Below are 20536 nucleotides of genomic sequence, written 5' to 3'. Positions count from 1 at the left end.
ATGATCAAGTTTATCAATGGAGTCGGCACAAATCAATAAGCAACAGTAAAATCCATAAATGAAGAAAAATCCTAATGTATACGTATTGATGTACGTAGTCTGAAACGTTGGAAAAAAGGCATTGGTAGTCAGTACTATCCTTCGTAACCATTGCAGAAAAGTTGTGTGACAAACTAGGAGTAGTAGAAGTAGTAAAGAGCATAGCATAACATGGGAGAACTGTTAGAACAATTAGGTGCATCATAGGGAGACAATGGAAAAGAGACAATTTGTTCAACTTTAATTGGAGCTGTATCCCATGGTGCCTCACAGTCACAGGGGCAGTGGAGCTGGCTAGAGAGGGCTACTACGGCTACCTTTAAATTTGAGAGAGAGAAAGAGAGAGACATTCGGACTGTCCCACTTGCTTTACCAGCTTTTCTAGTTGAAGCCAACTTTTTTTCTATGTTAAATAATTGCGGATTAGATGCTATGACTGAGACTAACAATGAGTGTATAAGAGATATTTAAAATCTCTAGGAAAAGATTTTGTCCAGTGTGTTGATCTTCACTGACCCTTATCTAGGAACCTTTTGGAAAGCTTTATTTCCTTTGAGAGATTGCTTGCAAGCAGCCACCCAACAAGAAACAAATCACAATTTCGTTGAACTATGTCCTAATTCATCAGACCCCAAGCCACAAATCAGGGTATAGTTTTCTTTTCCATTATACAAACTAGAGATTTAAGAATATAGTATATTACTATACTGTATTGTGTTTCACTTTGGGAGGAAGGGTATAAAGAAAAGAAAAGAAATCCTGTCAAAATTATTAGTTTGGTATTGACAAGTGTGGTAGGTTTTGAAGGGAAGAAGCGGACAACATAAGTGCGAATATCAAATGAGTGGACAGATTGCTATCAAAAACCCAGTGAGCGAAAGAGCACAGTTCCTACAGAAAGAGAGAGAGAGAGAAGAGTATATGAACTGTGATTCCGTGCCCCAAAAACCTTTCCCTCTTTCCGTCACTAGTAGACTTCTTGGCTCTTCCTCGATTTGATCGTTCCTCTCTTTCTCTCTCTCCGTCTGTCTTTCTTTTCCCTTTTATATTGTATCTTGTATTCTTGTTAATTTCTCTTCAGTTCTGAGAAAAAACAAATAAAATAAGTATGGGAGTATATCTAATCTCCATCTCTCTCCTCTCTTTTTCTAATGTTTGCCAGTAATGGCAGTGCAGCAGTGGCAGTGCAAGAAAAGAGGGAGGAGAGTTTTCATCGGGAAGGTAAAGCTTTGCATCCAGTGCCTCAAAGATAACAACACATAGCATGGAACCACTGCCCTTCTCTTCTATTTTCTCTTCCTTTCTCTCTGTATACCCCGCGTGCGCTCTGTGCAATCCTACTGAAACACAGAAACCCTTCTCTCTCTCTCTCTCTCTCTATTCTCTCTTTTTCTTTCTTTTCTTCTAAAGAAGAGCAAAGCTCGAGAGAGGGAGAGAGAGTGTAATTGAATAGAGAGTGAGAATTAATGCTGTTAATGAGCAGAAAGATAAACACCCATTTTCCAAAGGAAATCTGAGCAGGCTTTGCCAGGCCAGCCAAGAGAGTAAAAACCCACATTTCATTTACAACTGACTGGCTGCTGCTGCTGGCTGCTGCTGCTCCTCCTACTCCTACTGCTATCACTATTTAGGATTTTCCTGTAAAAAGCCTGGTTCTTGTAGCATAAATCTCGGGAGAGTTCTGGAAATAAAACAATCTTTAGGGCAAAAAAGGATTGCGTAGGAGAGAGAAACCAAGAAAGCAAGAGAAAGAAAAGAAGGAAAGATAGAGAGAGAATGGCTTATGTTGTTATATAGCAAAGCCCCCAAGTGAAACAACTAGGAAAAAGAAAGATAAGATAGTGAGAGATAATGGAAGGTGGTTCCAATAGCACTTCTTGCATGATAGCTTTTGGACACAATAGTCATGGACTATGTCCTATGACGATGATGCCTCTCATGACTTCTCATCCTCATCATCAACATCATCATCATCATCATCCTCCGAATTCAGACTCAAACTCGCTATTTCTTCCCCTACCTCCCACCAACAATCAAGACCAGAACCACAATAGCAGCAGTGGCTCCTCCATGATTCTTGACGATCACAACAATAACAACAACAGCACCAACAACAATACCGGATGTTATTTCATGGAGACCAACGATGGCAGCTCTTCTTCTGTCAAGGCCAAGATCATGGCTCATCCTCACTACCACCGTCTCTTGGCGGCCTATGTCAATTGTCAAAAGGTGAAAACCAAATTACTTGACTCATAAACCTGCAACCCATTTGCCCATAAAACCTTCCCTTTCTCTCCCTCACACTCTCTCGGCCAGTCTTTTTCTCACAAGCAGAACACACACAAAACATGCACTCATCGCTTCCTCTTTTTCTTTGAATTTGTGGACACACTTAACTGTTTGTGTCATTTCATTGAACGATTTTTAGCTGAGAGGGAAAATCTTTTATACCCGTATCATCGAACTAGTTTCTCATGTTTTGCTTTACTGCATCTTGAAGATTTTTCTGTCATGAAAGCGAGAGGTCAGAACTCTTTGTGAGTAAGATATACGTGTGATAGAGACATGAGTCTTAAGTTTCCTTTTTCTTTTATTTTTTGTTCCTGATAGCGAAGAGAGATCATTGTTTTTCTAATGAAAGCATTATTTAACAAAACCAAAGCAGGTAGGAGCACCACCTGAAGTGGTGGCGAGATTAGAAGAAGCATGCGCATCTGCCGCCACTATGGGTCCCTCTGGCACCGGCTGCTTAGGTGAAGATCCAGCTCTCGATCAGTTCATGGAGGCTTATTGCGAGATGCTGACAAAGTACGAGCAAGAGCTCTCCAAACCCTTCAAGGAAGCCATGCTTTTCCTCCAAAGGGTCGAGTGCCAGTTCAAAGCGCTCACAGTTTCCTCTCCGAGTTCTGGTGATAATACTCTCTCTCTCTCTCTCTCTCTCTCTCTCTCTAGTTTTTGTCTATGTGTGCCTGTGCTTTCTTAATCTCTCCACCCTTCAGACTGCTTCATGTTATGAATTTTGGATTATTGCTAAGATTAAAACAATCTGCCATGCATGTCTATGTTTCTTGGGACATGTAGCTTCAATAATTGACCAAATAATGTATTGTAATGGGAGCTTCTTTCCCAGACCGGTGTTTTAAGGTTTTTTTTCTTCTTCCTAACTCTTTTGACATCTTATTTTATACTCCCCTAAAATTTTGCTACTCCTTTCACAATGGGCATAGAAGTGTTTTACTATAACTAGGGTATCCACGCTAAACAATAGTACATAATTCCCTGCTTTGATTTACTTTCTTGATGTGCTTTCTTGTGAATTCTTCTGGTATGCTACATATCGACACGTTTTTCCACCTTTTCGGAGTTCAACCATGGAAGGAAATGGCTTGTCAACCTTATGCTAGCTGTAACATAGGAGATGTATATCCTGGAAAATGAAAAAGCCAGTAAACTTTGGTTTGCTATATTGAAGAATTTGAAGTGAAGAAGGAAATTTCTGGGCTACTGTCTAGCTATCAGCTAGTTTGGTTGCAAAACCTACCGGAAATGGAATATGTTGCAGCTAGTTGGGGCTACAGCCCACATCGTTTGCAATGATGTAGTAATAATTGTATGCTTGTTGCGTAGGAGGTTTAACTATATACACCAAGCGTTATATCTATGATCTGATACTGATTTATTAGAATTTGTAAGAATTTAGGGTTAGATCAAACTAGGGTTCCTAGGTTACAAAGTTGAGTGTAGATATACATGAACTACAACCGCAGATTTGGGGATTTTTGCTTGCAACGGTAATGCGAAGTGCAGAAAGGTTCATACATAGGGACTGATGCTCTTGAGAGTAAAGGATATGTTTTATGAATGGCCACTAGAATTCTTCATGAGTACCTCTTTGTGGTGCTTTTTAGAGCGTTGATCATCAGATGCTTGCTGCACTTGCCATGAGCAGTGGAAGTCCTTAGAAGATTATATGTTTGAAAACTAAAGCTCTTTGTTCCATTGACTGCAGTTAACCATGGTGATTTCTTTTTTACATAAATGTGCTTGATGATACTTTTTTTAATTATTTTGAATTACTTTGTTCGTAAAGTAATGGCACTAGTCTATTCCAGACACATACTTTTTTACTTAGAAATTCGAGATATTTGTTTTATGAGGCTGCATTTACAATTCATTGATAATATAATTAACACAAAATTGGAATATTTTTTGAAGTACAAAATTTGTCCTCAAGAAAATAATTTGAACCCTTCTCTTTCTTTCTCTGATTCTGATACATTAATTTACGCAATCTGCAGCCCTTTTGTTTTCTGGCCCTAATTTTCATGCTTCAAGTAGGATTCAAACTTCACCTAACATGCTTGAATGTTTTATATCTTTATGGCCTTATGGTTGGTTATGTGACTGATCCAGTAATTCAAATCTCAAGCAGAGTGTTCTCTTCAGGTGAGCAACAAATTAAACCTATATGAGCTTAAGCTATAAGACTAATATTTCTCCAATGTCATTGTTATTGTTGAGTGAGATGCTTTATGGTGCAGATATGCAGTTACCTTTTTTGTAATCAAGATGCTCAATGATAACGAGTTCTTCTCAGATACTGCCGTATATCATGCTTTGAGCACATCTTAAGAGTCCCCTCCAACGTTTTCTGGCATTTAGGTTTCTATAATTTAATCAGCATTTCGGTAGTTCTTAAATTAGCGTCTAAATATATGCTGCCTCCTCATTAACCTTGGTGATTTAGGGTAGGTATTGTTCTTTTGTTTCATCTTTTTGGTCTGTCTTTTTTGATTCTTAAGGAGTTAAAAGGTTTTTCATCTTATACCAATAGTCAGATGACGATTTTCTTGAAGACATTAATATAAATCTTGGTGTGATCACTGTCTTTGCTAAATTTCTCCTTTGGAATTATTTAGAGGTACTGCATTTTGGGGGGGAAACCTTTTTCTAACTAGTATGAGCCTGAAAAAGCACCCTCTATAGAGCATGAAAGGTCAAATTGGGTTTATAGGCATTTGAGGCACTTAAAGCCTATTCAATCATTTTTCCTTTTTGCTAAATCAGAACATGTTTGTCTAGAAATTCTTGAACCTCTATGCCGAATAAGGCAATGTTAATGAAATGATCATATACATTATGTATCCTGATGATTTGGTTCTAACAGTAGATTAGTCACTAGTGTGTGTATTTTATATGAAGGAGAAACTGATTTCCTAGTGACCCAGGTACTGTAGAAGACTTTCTGTTGAGCATATACTCAGGGGCAAGAATACAAAAACGAACTAGATATAGAGATTAGCTAGCTCAGTTTTTGAACTGTTATCAGGTTTGATTGTTGCATTAATTTTTCAATGAATTCGTTTGTCGACAAGAGAATAGGATTTTTCTGGTGACACAGGAATTAGTATACTATAAATCTTGATTAATTAAGTAACATGTCACCATTTTGTTCTGGTTTGAGTAATAACAAGGAGATATATTTTCATTAGAGATGCTTACCAATTCATTTTGTATTCAGCTTGTGGAGAAGCTGCTGACAGGAATGGATCATCTGAGGAAGAAGTTGACGTGAACAACAATTTCATAGATCCCCTTGCAGAAGATCGAGAACTTAAAGGTCAGCTTTTGCGGAAGTACAGTGGATATTTAGGCAGTCTGAAGCAGGAGTTTATGAAGAAGAGGAAGAAAGGGAAGCTGCCTAAGGAAGCCAGACAACAGTTGCTGGATTGGTGGGGTAGACATTACAAATGGCCTTACCCATCAGTAAGTACACGTCTGCTCAACTTATCAATGGATTGTTGTATCTATTTCTGCATTGCAAATGCTAAAGCAAAACCAAAGCTTCCTCCTTTCTGAGAATGCTGAGAAACCATGAACCTTTTGAAGATCCAGATATGGACTTTAAAAACCTTTCGAAAATTGCTTTATTTACCTTTAATAATCTTCAGTGCCTTAGATGTTACTGCCATTTTATGATTGTTGCCTCTCAACATTTTCTCCTCTTAGAAGTGCGTCGGCTGCTCACCATGATTCAAGACTTGATTACATTACACAAGGACTACTGCTAACTGGAAACTTTTGCTTTGGCACATGTCATTAACTTGTTATCAAGACTGCTCTTGATTTTAAACTTATATTTGCCTCTTAATTTGTGCATATAGAACTTTGCTTAACATATTACACTCTTGTTAATAAATGGCTTACATGCAATCATGAGGGATTCTTTTTCAGTATGATAATGATATGGCTATTGGTTAATCATGATCTCTGTGGTGAAACTGAACACCGCCAACAGGAGTCTCAAAAGATTGCCCTTGCTGAGTCTACTGGTCTGGATCAGAAGCAAATAAACAACTGGTTCATCAACCAAAGGAAAAGGCACTGGAAGCCCTCTGAAGATATGCAGTTTGTGGTAATGGATGCCACCCATCCACACTACTACATGGACAATGTTTTGGGCAATCCCTTCCCGATGGATCTCTCTCCCACACTTCTCTAAAAACGTAACCATGGATTCACGGCTGCTGCGGCCACCCGGAAAAGCTTGAAGGCCAACTGCATTTGATATGCAAACTGTCATAATTAATTTGAAGGGTATTTTTATGTCATATTATCATATGCATACCTCCTGTATGCACTCTGAGGCTATTTATGCTCTCTCTATATATATAAGTTCCAGACTGTTAAAAAGTATATAATAGTGTATCGCTGTTCATATAGTTTGGTCAAATGCTTTGGGGATGAGATATTATTTTTGGAAGGGTAAACTGCATCAAGATCGGAAGCAAACCGTTACATTAAGCATATGATGAAATGATTTATGGGAGCAATTGGGAGATGTACTCTTTCAATTTTTCGTTGTTTGATTTCCGCCTGGTTAATCTATTTCTAGATGATTTTTCTCTAAACATTATGGTTTTAGCTCCCTCCATACACTATTTCCTTTTTTCGTATTTTCTTTTTGAGATATTTCAAAATAAAGCTTGTTTAGATATTTAATATTTCTCTTTTATATATTAAAAAGTAGTGAACATTTATATTATTTTTTAAATTTCAATATAAAATATCATAATATAAGTTTTTGTCTTAATTCGTGTAGATTTATGTTAATATCAAACATGATAAAAGGCTCCTTGGATGAGCAAGGTTTTGCCAAAATGAAAATCCTTCCAAGTAAACCTAAATATTGAAATAATTAAAAAATATTTTATTTACAATAGTAATTATTAGTATCAAGAAAAAGCCTTCATAACTTGATATTCAAATAATGGCATGCATATTCAATATAAAAATAAACATTTCAATGGTTCTTGAAATTGAACTACTCTAAATACTTTTCAGAAAATGTTTAGAACTTATACTTACTTGAAAAGTAAAAAATTGATTTTAAATGTAAAATATTTTGAGGCAGCGGAAAAAATTTATTGATCACAAAAAATATCTTACGGTTTAAAGTAACATAAGACATTTTTAAGAGAAAATAACAAAACATAGATTTGATAAATATTAATATTTAATTTAAAATATTAAAAATTTTTAAAATACATTAATATTTAAATTATTTGATATTATGAAAATGAAAAAAAATTAATGCAATTAAAATTTTCATTAATAAATTGAATAAATTTACTAATAATCATAATAAAAAATTTTCAATGATAATCATTTAATGAATATATATAAATATTGATTTTGAATGTCTTATATAATTGATAAATATTGATATTTTTAATGATATGGTAAAAAAGTGATAAAATAAATTTTTTTTTTAAATTACAATTTTACTTTAATTATAAACTAACATTGTATAACAATTAAAGAATTGTATAAATGATTCTATTATATTAATTATTAAATAAAATATTCAGATACGACCATGCTTAATTGGTATCTATAAACAATCATTAGCCGGATTCAAACAACTTAATTGCTGCAAACTATTTTTCATTTAAAAGAAGATAATTTACCAGTAAAAAAGCATCGGGTTCTATACTAATAGTACGAACAAATGGTCCACTTTCGCATGGATGCAAAAGAGGTGCGAGGCAACTAACAGCATTTACTGCCAGGTTGATAGGCCATGCATCTATCCTGCTTCCACTATTTCAATCTAGTGGGTCAACAACATGTCAATCAAATGGAATTTCACACAGATGTGGTGTAAAGATAAGGCATGAGCTTCTTTTTACATATAGTTATATATACGAGGTTAAATATTTTAAAAATATTATTATTTATTTTATTTATTTTCATCTCTATTTTTTATTTTAATTCAAAATTAATAAAAATCAAATGACGCCCTATGTATCATCTTTAATACTAAAAAACTTCATTAGCGATGGTGAAAAATATTGTCCACATGATATACAAACGACAGAAAATATTTTCGACAATTTATCTAAATAATAAAAATATTAAATTTTTCTGTAAAATATTTTATACTGAAAAAATGTTCTGTTATTTTTTGATTACCAAACAAACCCTTAATCATATAATTTATTTTCAGAAAAAAAACATATAATTATTTTTTAGTAATAAAAAAGTAATAAAATCATGAATATACAAAAAGGTTTATGACATTTTCAAGAAATTACATGCCATATTTATTTAATAAATAGATGTATAAATCTTGTAAAAAAGAAAAATAAAATTATTCATTCACTAATGTAATGGGCTTGTCTAAATAAAAGCCCAAATCATGTCATTGAGAACTTTCGACTTAAGCCCAAACCGAAAATTCGATTCGGCCCAACATTTGAAAAATAAGGAGAAAAAGGAAAAAAAAAAAAAGAAAGGAGCGAGAAGGGGTTTTTCATTTCTCGATGCGACTAAAACCCACGCTGTCTTTGCCTCCATTCTTAAAGATCGGCGGCCTCTGGCGGGACGATCGACGGCCAAAGTTTTCCGGGCTGATTTCGACGGCAAGATTTCTGCCACGTCCGTCCTCATGGTTACTTCTCTTTTCAGCTCACATTTGCTTCTTCCGTTTTTACATTAAGGATTTGTTAAGTTTATACTTATAGATGTTTAACGATTTGATTAGCAACTGAATCGAATTGCTCATCATTTTGGGTTTTATTGTAGCTTCATGTGACCTCACGAAACTATAGCTGCTTTTATTTTTTCCCTAGTTTTTGGTATATGGAATTTTATCAAACACATTGTGCTCGCAGTGTTAGATGCAAGTATTCGATTTAAATGGTTTTATGAATGTATTATTAACATTTTGGGCTAAATTTATGGAACTTAATCTTGAGTTAAGTTTATAAACCGGATGAAGTTCGGATTTTTGATGAACAGGTGAGTTTTTCTTGCTGCTATTGATCAAGTAGTTCCTTGTTTTGGGAGTATGGCTTTGTCGATCTCAAGAAGGATTTTACGTTCTTTTGGGTCATTGTCTGCCTTAGCTCGCTGGGATTCTCTAAGTATTCCATCTCATTCGTTTCAAGCTTCTGGTAAGAGTAATATACTAACATGTCAACCACTCTTATTTTGCTCATCTTGATTGCATACTTGACTTGGTATTTGTTTTTACAGATTTGAATGCTTGTATTTCTGGGGATAACTTGCCTCATGCAGAATGTTTTAGCTTTTCAAAGGTATGTGCTCATTCTGTTTATTTTTAAAGGATATTTAGCATTGTATTATGTAATAAACAGTTGGGCAGCTGGAAAAAGGAAGAGGGATCTAGATTACTTAGTTAACGATTAAATCCTTGTTATTAATTTAGAAGAATAAGCAGGGATATTTTTTTTTTGTATCTGTTGAACGGTAAATACCTACTCTAGACATCATAGGAGTTCTGGATTCTTTTTTTCAATCTGTTATTGCTCTTTTAGTCTCTTTTCCATTGTTGATCGTGATGTTGTGTTTATGCATTTAACATGCTAATCCCTTGTTTCTTCTCATTCATGGCTGTTTTGTATTTTATCAACGACCCTGTCCTACATTTTATTTGGTGCAGGGTGGTTTGTCTTTCCTTGCTTGTCGGAAGTTTGCAACGACAATTTTGACTCCTGATTCAGCTGAAAGTGCTTTTCCATCTGATTTACTGTCTGCAAAGACTGTACTTACACCAGATCGTACTATAGGTATAATAAAAAAGAAACCATATTCGTGATCTACAGTAACTGCTTGCCTTTAAAGTGAGATAGTTGTACTCTCATTTTGCTGTAGTTTTTGAAGCCAATACAATTTGATAGGAAACTGGTAGAATTTTCTTTGATTTTAAGAGTATCACAGATTGAGGCCTAATGTTACTGTTTCTAAGCCACTATATAATTGTTTTTGTGGTAAAATTGCTCACAAGAATTATCTTGACATATGCGACCTTTGAACCTGAATATCTGCAATTGGTTTTATATTGCCTTCTATTTGGCTTCTTGTGTTAGTTAAATTATCAGTTCAGCTTATAAGCCTTTCGGTGATAACAGAAATAGATTGATGGTATTTTTTTCTGTTTAAATTATGGAGCAGTGATATATTGATTTAGTGTATTGTCGTGCAGGACTTTATCAGGACCTAGTAATTCCAGTGACAAATTTTCATAATGAAGACAAGGGCTTAATGGTTTTGGCTGGTGATGTTTTTGATGTACCTATTAGAAAGGATATTATCCATCGTGTTGTACGATGGCAGCTTGCAAAACGACAACAGGTGCCATTTCATTCTCCTTTTGGGAAACTTGAAGCACACACTTGTAGGGCCCTCTTGATGTTCATATGAAATCTTCAGACTATTCTTATAAGTTCTGAATTTAATACATTCTTATTCTCTTACTTCTTTATCCTTGTATTTTTTCATGAATAGGGAACTTTTCTTTTCTTTCCTTCTTTTTTTCATTTGGAGGGGTAGTGTTAATTTTGCTCTTCTACATTTATACACTGTTTATGTTCAACATAAATTGCATTAAAATTAATGCCAATTTTATGGTCAACAGGGAACACATTCAACCAAAACTATTAGTGAGGTTAGTGGGACTGGTAGAAAGCCCTGGCGACAGAAGGGTACTGGTCGAGCCAGGCATGGAACGTTGCGTGGTCCCCAGGTCATTATTCTGCACTTTGATTGTGAGAAGTTTCAGAGCTATATAGTCTTTTTTCTATGGCCTTTAATTGATTTTATTGATTGATAACAGTTTCGAGGTGGTGCTACAATGCATGGCCCTAAGCCAAGAAGTCATGCTATTAAGCTGAATAAGAAGGTTCGACGTCTTGGACTGAAGATTGCACTGTCTGCTAGTGCTGCAGAAGGAAAGGTTAGTCATTACCATCCATTCGGTATGGCTTGTGTATTAAACAGTTCAGATTCTTAGTACATTTTCATTTGATAATATGACAGTTTATACGTTTATGCATGAATGCATTACAATGTTTTTGAGTCCTAATTGAGTTGTGAAACCTAACTGGTGAATATTGCACAATTCAACAGCTTCTTGTCTTTGAGGATTTGGAGGTCCCTACTCATAAAACCAAAAATATTGTGAACTATGTAAATCAAATGGAGAAAACCAAGAAACTTCTTCTGGTGGATGGTGGCCCCATAAATGAAAAGTTGAAGCTAGCTACACAAAACCTGCATTATGTCAATGTGCTGCCATCAATTGTAAGTTGCATTAATAATAAAAATACAATGTTTCCTTTGTTACCAAATACATAATGTAACTGCTGGCTTGCCTTTGTCAACAATGGCATGGTGAAGTACTGTTTTATTATCACTGTCATCTTGATGATTTGGATTTAAATTTATTCCAATGCTCTAAGTATCTCCCTCAAATTGATATGTTAATCTTGGGGACTGCTCTGTGTTTTTGAGTGCTTTAATAAGCTATTTCTGAAGTTGGTATGCATGTGTTTTCCAGGGCTTGAATGTCTATAGCATCCTGCTGCACGACACATTAGTGATGTCCCGTGATGCTGTTAACAGGATCGTTGAGCGAATGCACACTCCAATCAACCGCTGAACTAGAATCATGTGCCTTTTCTTCCATTAGTTTTCTCTCAAAATAGGCAGCCTTTCATTTTGATAGAAGCAGGTGAGAAAAAGAGAAGCCCGAACAATTGTATGTTGTCTATGATAAAACTTTCAAATGCATGGCTGGATGTGTACTTCATTTGTATCAAACATTGCACATTCAGCAATTAATTTTGTAGTCCGAATTTGGTGAGCCGAAACACAGTGCTGCCGACTTTCCGGCAACTAAGACAAGTTTGTAACTTTCCTCCTACATGGTATCAATCAATAAATTTTCTTGCCCTTAGACATTGCATTTCTGACACGAACTTCATGCCACTGGAAACGTGTTGCTGCTGACTCTTCATTCCTCGACATACATTTGTTCCTAGTACCCGAAACATGGACCAGTGACGATGAAAGGTCAAAGGTCTCACAGAATTTGGGGGCTTAGCCCCTGTGAGTCAATCATTACTGTTGAAGCCATGGGCCTGAAGGGCCGACTTTGTGTAGAATCATGGTACCAGGTGCAAGAAACTTTACTTCTAGCTCCTAACAATTTTTCAGGTTTGTAAGCGTTAAACAGACGTTCTGTTTACGGAAAGGATCATTTCATTTCAACATTATTCTCTATGAATGATCATGTCAATATGTGGTTAACTTTTGTATTAAAAAAATAGGGAACCCCATTTTGAAATGGTCGGAATTCTCGGTATTATCTATTCCATACGGATAAAAATAGAGGAATAAATCTTTTTGAAAAGAGAGTATGGGCCTCCTTTTCTCTCCATACCCAGCAGTTTGAAATGTGACAGTGTGGGTCTCAAGATGGAGCCCAACAGTGAAACTATTACAGCAAAAATGAAAGAAAATGGGAGAGGATATGAAGACAATCCTTCGCTGCAGTGAGTGTGAACGTGGCAATATCTAATTAGCCAAACAAAAAGACAACTGAGAGATGAAAATCTAGCTGCCATGCTTACCTGGGTAATCAGAATTACTACACCAAAATTACAGTTTTAAATTATCCACATTGTTTTGTTGGAATAAAAAATAAAAATAAAAATTCACTGTAACTCAAGCTCTGTATAGTCTCCAGAGAGTACTCTCTTTGTCTGAGTTGTCTCTGCTCTCTCCCATGAGGGGAACTTAGGGTTTGGTTTGTCTCTCTTTCTCCCCTTAATTCTTCAAAAGCTTCTTCTTTTTCACCATTTTGAAGGAAAAAAGTCTGCAACTTTTTCCTGTAAAACCCTGATCTTGACCTTAGCTGAAAAACCCTAGCTTTCCCATGGCAAAAACAAGACCAGGGCTCTCTGCTACCAAGCCTAAACCAGGGAAGAAGGACCTTGACTCTTACACCATCAGAGGCACCAACAAAGTTGTCAGAGGTACATGTTTTTTACATTGTAGATATACGTCTACGTATACGTTTATGCCTTCAGAAAAAAAAAAAATAGTTGCTTTGGTGGTGTGGGAAAATGTTTTCTGGGAATTTTGGAATCTTTGCATTTCGTGTTTATCGATATGAAATTTTCAATTATGTTAAGTAACGTTGGTTTTGAGGGTGAAGAAGTGAATTTTTGGTTTGTTTAGGGAGTTGGGTTTTTGTGTGTTAATGGGTCTAATGGATTCAAAGGCATTCGTGTGGAAAGATATGAGTCTGTTGGCAGAGGAAAGGTGGTGGCTTTGCAACTGGGGATTGTTAATGCATCTATCAAATTGCATTTAACATCAATGCATATGCATATAAGGGTGTTTTAGAGGTGTAGATAGATTATAAGAAATGTAAAATTGTGATGCCTAAGAGTGAAAGTTTGATGTTTTTGCAGCTGGGGATTGTGTTCTGATGCGTCCTTCGGACACCGGTAAGCCCCCGTATGTGGCACAAATTGAGAAAATTGAAGTGGATAGCAGGAATAATGTGAAGGTTCGAGTGCGGTGGTATTATCGTCCTGAGGAGTCCCTTGGAGGAAGGAGGCAGTTCCATGGAGTGAAGGAGCTGTTTTTGTCTGACCACTATGATGTGCAGAGTGCTCACACCATTGAAGGGAAGTGTATTGTTCATTCTTTCAAGAACTATACTAAGCTTGAGAATGTTGGTGCTGAGGATTACTATTGTAGATTCGAGTATAAAGCTGCTACTGGAGCCTTTACACCTGACCGAGTTGCTGTGTGAGTAGTATGATCTCTTAGTTTGTGAAACGTGATTATTACTTATTCACAATATGGCATTGATGGATCTTGGTGCCCCTGGGCCTTTCTGTTTTGAAGGTACTGCAAATGTGAGATGCCATACAACCCTGATGATCTTATGGTGCAATGTGAGGGCTGCAAGGACTGGTAGGGTTCTAATTCTATAGTTCTTTTAATGATTTACTGGTGCCACCTGCCCTATAATTTTTATGACTGCTGGAATGTTTTCCTCATCATTCTTGTAGGTATCATCCTGCTTGTGTGGGCATGACAATTGAAGAAGCCAAAAAGTTGGATCACTTCGTGTGTTCTGAATGTTCAGAGGATGATGTCAAAAGATCACAGAATGGATTTCATGCATCGCCAGCATCTGATGCCAAGGTAAGACCATTTTTTGATCAATTTCTCATGATTCAAGGCCGATTATCTTTATATCTTTAGTCAAATCAGTTTTTGCTAGCCTTGTGATACACAGTTTGCCAGTTCTATTTTTGGTATCCTCTGAGGAAGTTTATGAATGTAAGGAGCAATTAATGGGAATCTTCATCCTATGCAAACATGCATCAAACCACATGCAATGTGAAAAGGGTATTGATACATTGTTGTTCCAATAACAATTATCAAATAGTGGTTGCTAAGTCGTATAAGTTGTTTGAAACAATGACAAGAATTCTTGATTTCTTGCAGAATGTGAAACAATAGTTGAAAACTTATTAGATTTCCATATGGTTTATATTTGACTCTATGTGGATGTTTGTTTTACTGGGTTTATTGTATTCAGTAGTAGCATGCAAATTCTTCATTAGGTGCCATTATTCTCATGTCCTTCTGAATTATATTCTGGGCTACAGGGCTGTTCATAAAGCCAATGAATTGGAAAATGCATTCCTAAACATTGGCATGTATAGCATATATAGACTACACTTACTGGACATCCTTAAGTTAATGTTGGTTGTATATGTTAGTACTACTATTTATAAATGGATAGAAAAGTTCATTTACTAGGGGATCATTTAAGGAATGGTAATTGATGCACATGCTTTTACCTTATAGGACCCAATTTAAAGATGAAGTGAATGCTAAGACCTTAATCAATGCTTTTTAACTGGGAGGTGTTAGATGCAGGTTCTTCTTATATTTCTATTCAGTGCTACTGCTTTTTGGATAAAATGCTAGGGTTCATATACGGCAGGGTTATCTATTCTAGTCATTATTGATATAGATTTGGTCTGACTGCCTGCCATATCTCATGGTATATTATTGACTCATACCTACACATGTGCCTGATTTGTTGATTGGTTCCATGTCTTTGTCCAGCAGTGTGCACGGTTATTATTTCCATTTCATTACATTTGTAGGATTGGCAGTGTCTTTTGCTGGTCAATACTGTGATTGGTACGAACATGTATCCAAACATTTTACCTGGCGCCTTAGCAGATGGTTTGTGTTGTTGCCCATACTCTATTACTTTTGCTAATTGGGCTTGCACAACATCACAGAGAGGTGTAGGCAATCATCTCATACTAGACATGAAGTTTGGAGGGAATTTTTGATATAAAAATGTCACTTCATACAGAGAAAAGTCCATTAATCTGAATTCTTTGCTTTGAAAATAATTATATTGTGTTTTGAGGTTCTGCCTGTACTCATCTTTTGCAATCTTTGCCAGGTGGAGCCCAAACGAAGGAAGAGATAAGTGAACAATGGGGAAATTTTGTTGCATGAGAGGAGAAGACTCCTTATGCAGGTTTAGCTTGTAGCCTGTTGTTGTGTGAGTTGTATAGTGCAGGAGTTTGTGTGCTTTGCCCAAACTGGTGGCTGTTAGTAACTTATGTGATGGAGAGATCTGTATCTGTGTTAGGTTTAGGAGATTAAGTCTGTGCAGGAGGATTGATCTGTAGTTCTCTCATGTTGAACCAATATTTCCAGTGGAAAAACTTTCAAGTACCACCTTTCCTATCTTTTGCTCTCCTTTCTTGATTATGCATTGCGCTAACTATCTTTTACTCCAGGATTGGATCACCTTCCATTCCTCAGCCAAATTCAATTCTTCATTTGATTAAGCAAAAGTTTCTGTTGAGAGCTTGAGAAAAGCATTTCCAGGGAGTTGCAGAGATTATGATCAAAATAAGCGGTGCAATTGATTGACTCGTAATCGTGCAATTCTGCCAATAGTTCTCCAGTTATTTCTCTAAAGCATTGCGCCTTTCTCGGTGGGTTCGGTGTGAATGGCATGGCCAAAGCATGCACAAACCGCATTTAATACTTAATTGCGGCCGCATTAACTTTGAATCTAAGCAGAAAAGGAAGGTAACCGTTAGTTCTCTCTCTTAAGTGGGGCGGAACCTTTCCCCTTAACAGCTCATGAACAAAGCTTTTACTCACGTTAACATTGTGGATAAGAACTCGTTTTGCGCTTAATTTTGTGAAGAGTTGAAACCTCCATCACCGTTTATATTTAAACATGCGGCACACTCCGAAAGATTCATTCACATATTTTCCTTCATTGTAAACATGGCAAATGGGGTTGCTGCATTGGCTGCATCGAGCTCTGCAATTCTTCTTCTCTCTATGAGTTTCATTGCAGCTTTTGCAGAAGAGAGAGCTATATATTTAGTTTTAATGGAAGGAGAAGCAGTAGCATTCAATGGCGATAGTCTACCCCGCCAACATGGCAGAAAATTTGACCCCAAGAGGTTATAAAGAGCATCATCGCCTTCTTTTCTTTTCCATTTCTAATTCTTGGAACAGCAGGCGGCGTATTCATCTTTAACGTATTGGAGGAAAATTGAAAGTTAATTTTATCTGTAAATCTTAACATTTGAGCATAAAATAATGGCGTTTTGATCTTCAAATTCGTTATCCATTAACACAGCTTTTGCTTTCTGTATCGACAAATAGTGAAGCTTCCAAGGTTCATGCCAAGAAGCTGGTAGACTCTCACGATCAAGTTCTGCAAAGCACTCTAGAGACTGGAAGCTATAACAAGCTCTACAGCTTCACAAACGTTCTTAATGGCTTTGCTGTCCACACTGCACCTTCTCAGGTTGGCCTTAGTGTCTCTTCCACTTAGAAACTTTCTGATGAACAAGGGAAACAAGAAATTTTTTCTCAGTTGGTAATTGTTATGGGAAAATTTTCAGGCTACGAAACTAAAACATGCTCCGGGAATAAAGCTGGTTGAGAGAGATAGAAGAACCAAATTGATGACTACCTACACCCCTCAGTTCTTAGGGTTACCTGAAGGAGTGTGGGCACAGGAAGGAGGAGAGAGAAACGCCGGAGAAGGGATTGTTATTGGTTTCGTCGACACAGGCATCAACCCATCACACCCAAGCTTTGCTTATGACTTAGTCAATCCTTTCACGTCCAATATTTCTCATTTCTCTGGTGCATGCGAGACGGGTCCTGAATTCCCACCATTTTCTTGCAATGGTAAGATAGTTTCTGCCAAGTTCTTCTCAGCTGGAGCTCAAGCAGCTGCTTCTCTCAACGCTTCAGTGGACATTCTTTCACCGTCTGATACCGTTGGCCATGGAAGGTAATTATCAAATGTATATATGAAACAAGGCTCAATCTTTCTTCTTTCTTCTTTCTTCTTTTTTGGTAGGTTGTTACATATTCACTTTGTCTTCATTGGTCTGTAACGCTGCTGATAAAAAACTGTGCTTTTTTTAGCCACGTGGCATCAACTGCAGCTGGAAATGCTGGGGTCCCTGTGGTTGTGAACGGCTTATACTATGGGCGAGCCAGTGGGATGGCACCGCGTGCACGGTGTGTTCTTCAAGTTCTGTGCTGCAAGTAAATGGATTATTCTTAGTAATTTATTACCTTCCTAACATATGATTCTAACAATATTCATTGATTTTTTTTCTTTTTTGAATAGAATTGCTGTTTACAAGGCTATCTATCCAACAGTGGGAACGCTTGCGGATGTGGTTGCAGCCATTGATCAAGTAGGCACTGAATTCCATATCAGTAAAATTGAAAAACACGATGCATGCTTTCATGCAATGATCTGTTACAGTACTTTAGCTTTTCATGTGTTTCCATGAACAATATTAATAGATATCCACCCCGGAACAGGTGGCCGGAAATGGAGAAGGTTGGTGATTTTACTGAAAAGATAGCAAAAAATCAGAATAACTGTATGTGTTAATTTCTTGTGAGATTACAGGCAGTATCAGATGGAGTCGATATCTTGACGCTCTCCATTGGAGTAGACGAGCCACCACAAGATACAGTCACATTCTTGAGCATGTTCGACATAGCCATGTTATTTGCACGAAGAGCTGCGATTTTCGTGGTGCAGGCTGCAGGAAATCAGGGTCCGGGTCCTTCAACAGTGGTGTCTTACAGCCCTTGGGCTGTCGGTGCGGCCGCTTCCAGGATAGACAGGAGGTACATTGGTTCTCTTCTCCTAGGAAATGGTCAAAATATTTCAGGTGTGGGGTTAACAGGTAACGTTTCAGTGTCAAATCAATGGAGACTTATTTCTTTTTTCATCCTTTCTTTGTCTTTCAACAGTGATTCGTTGAAATCTTTAAATTGATAACATTTCTGTTTCCTAGCTCCAAGTTTAGGAAATGGATCAGTACTCTATAAGTTGGTGCTGGCTAAGGATGCAGTCAATTTAAAAGGGGCATTCCCAAGGACTCCACCGTATGTTGAAGAGTGCCAATATCCAGAAGCATTGGACCCTAATATAGTGAGGGGTAGTATCGTTATATGCACTTTCTCGGCTGGCTTCTCCAACGAGACATCCACCCTGACAGCCATCATTGACACAGCAAGAACTCTCGGATTCATGGGTTTTGTTCTAGTAGCAAATCCAAGCTACGGTGACTTCATTGCGCAACCAATTCCCTATTCAGTTTCTGGCACTTTGATTTCAAAAGTAGCAGATGCTAAGGTAATAGTTTGTCATTCCACAGCAAACAATTAGCTATTTGTTCTTAACCGGCTTTTGCACAATCTTATGAGACAATCATCATCTTATGTTTGTAGATTGTATCTCAATATTATGAACAACAAACATATAGGGATGCAGGAGGCTTCGTGAGGGAGTTCAATGCAAGAGCTGCTATAGGAGACGGCAGAGTTGCTTCTTTTTGTGGGCAAGCACCCATTGTTAGCAGATTCTCTTCAAGGGGACCAGATTTCATTGACATTAACAAGGACCCTGCTGATGTGCTAAAACCCGATATTCTTGCACCAGGACATGAAATTTGGGCAGCTTGGAGCCCCATGAGTGCCCTGGATCCCATTCTGAGTGGTAATTAAACATGATCATCAAGCTTCTTGCTCATTCATATATAGTTCTGATTGCTTTGATAACAAGAGTTGATCAGACTCGAACTACTTAATCAGGATACAATTTCGCTCTGCTGTCTGGTACAAGCATGGCTGCACCTCATGTCGCGGGAATAGCAGCACTAATTAAGCAAAAGTATCCTTCCTGGACTCCGTCAATGATAGCATCCGCAATCTCTACCACAGCCTTCAAGTTTGATAATAATGGAGAGCTTATAAGGGCCGAAGGATCTGATGTTGGAAGCTTGTATTCCTCTACTTACTTTGATTCTGGCGCTGGCTTTGTTAGTCCAAGTCGTGCCATGGATCCAGGCTTAGTATTGTCATCAGGTAAACCCTGTCACTATCCCATTAACCTCTCTTCCACTTCCAAATTCTATTGACCTCAACTATTATTTTATCCTGAGGCAGAATTTGAAGATTACATCAGTTTTTTGTGCTCGATCCCCAATATTGATCGGTTTGCAATCAGAGCTGCCACTGGAGTATGGTGCAGTCGGTCCCTTGGCCTCCCAGCTAACCTGAACCTACCGTCAGTGACAATATCTGCACTTGAAAGATCAGTAACAGTGAGGCGGAGTTTCAAGAATGTAGCAACCAAACCAGAGACGTATGTCAGCTTCGCCATACCACCAAATGGGACGACAATTACCCTGAATCCACCTTGGTTTGCTATAGCCCCGGAAGAAACCCAGGACTTGGACATAGAAATCAATGCGATCCAATCAACCAACCAGTTCAGCTTCGGTGAGATTATATTGACAGGAAGTTTGAATCACATTGTGAGAATACCATTATCGATTAGGCCAGTTTCAACTGTTTAAGCGAAAACTCAAACAACTTGTTTTCTCTATACAGATATTACATTCTAGAGTTTATGTCCTGGGCTAATAAAATTTGCTGTATTGCAATAAGCCCCTGCTGCAAAAACACCATACCATATTTTCCTCTCGTTTTTACATGACAAATTAACAATGGGAACAGCCTATTTTGGAAGATACATGCGAGATTCATGCATACAGACAGAACATCT

At 37.3% G+C, this 20536-nt stretch overlaps 4 protein-coding genes across 4 annotated transcripts; all 4 read left to right on the top strand.

Moving 5' to 3' along the window:
- LOC18597223 (homeobox protein SBH1) lies at window positions 964-6775 on the top strand. Its single transcript, XM_007026123.2, has 4 exons — window positions 964-2271; window positions 2708-2951; window positions 5564-5808; window positions 6341-6775. The coding sequence occupies exons 1-4, from the start codon at window positions 1891-1893 to the stop codon at window positions 6542-6544; spliced, it is 1074 nt and encodes a 357-aa protein (XP_007026185.2). The 5' UTR covers window positions 964-1890; the 3' UTR covers window positions 6545-6775.
- On the top strand, window positions 8840-12304 carry LOC18597222 (50S ribosomal protein L4). Its single transcript, XM_007026120.2, has 9 exons — window positions 8840-8995; window positions 9346-9500; window positions 9583-9644; window positions 10010-10136; window positions 10553-10701; window positions 10985-11092; window positions 11183-11302; window positions 11476-11649; window positions 11906-12304. Exons 2-9 carry the CDS (start codon window positions 9395-9397, stop codon window positions 12005-12007), a joined length of 948 nt encoding a protein of 315 aa, XP_007026182.2. The 5' UTR covers window positions 8840-8995; window positions 9346-9394; the 3' UTR covers window positions 12008-12304.
- Window positions 13020-16151, top strand: LOC18597221 (chromatin remodeling protein EBS). Its single transcript, XM_007026117.2, has 5 exons — window positions 13020-13385; window positions 13827-14169; window positions 14269-14337; window positions 14436-14571; window positions 15860-16151. The coding sequence occupies exons 1-5, from the start codon at window positions 13286-13288 to the stop codon at window positions 15884-15886; spliced, it is 675 nt and encodes a 224-aa protein (XP_007026179.1). The 5' UTR covers window positions 13020-13285; the 3' UTR covers window positions 15887-16151.
- On the top strand, window positions 16705-20503 carry LOC18597220 (subtilisin-like protease SBT2.4). The gene is made up of 10 exons (XM_007026115.2): window positions 16705-16886; window positions 17092-17236; window positions 17334-17731; window positions 17869-17964; window positions 18077-18146; window positions 18368-18650; window positions 18762-19102; window positions 19198-19465; window positions 19561-19833; window positions 19915-20503. The coding sequence occupies exons 1-10, from the start codon at window positions 16705-16707 to the stop codon at window positions 20325-20327; spliced, it is 2469 nt and encodes an 822-aa protein (XP_007026177.2). The 3' UTR covers window positions 20328-20503.

Source organism: Theobroma cacao, chromosome 6 (assembly GCF_000208745.1).
Source record: "Theobroma cacao cultivar B97-61/B2 chromosome 6, Criollo_cocoa_genome_V2, whole genome shotgun sequence".
Lineage (NCBI taxonomy): Eukaryota > Viridiplantae > Streptophyta > Magnoliopsida > Malvales > Malvaceae > Theobroma > Theobroma cacao.
This window is presented reverse-complemented; position numbering and strand designations above follow the sequence as displayed.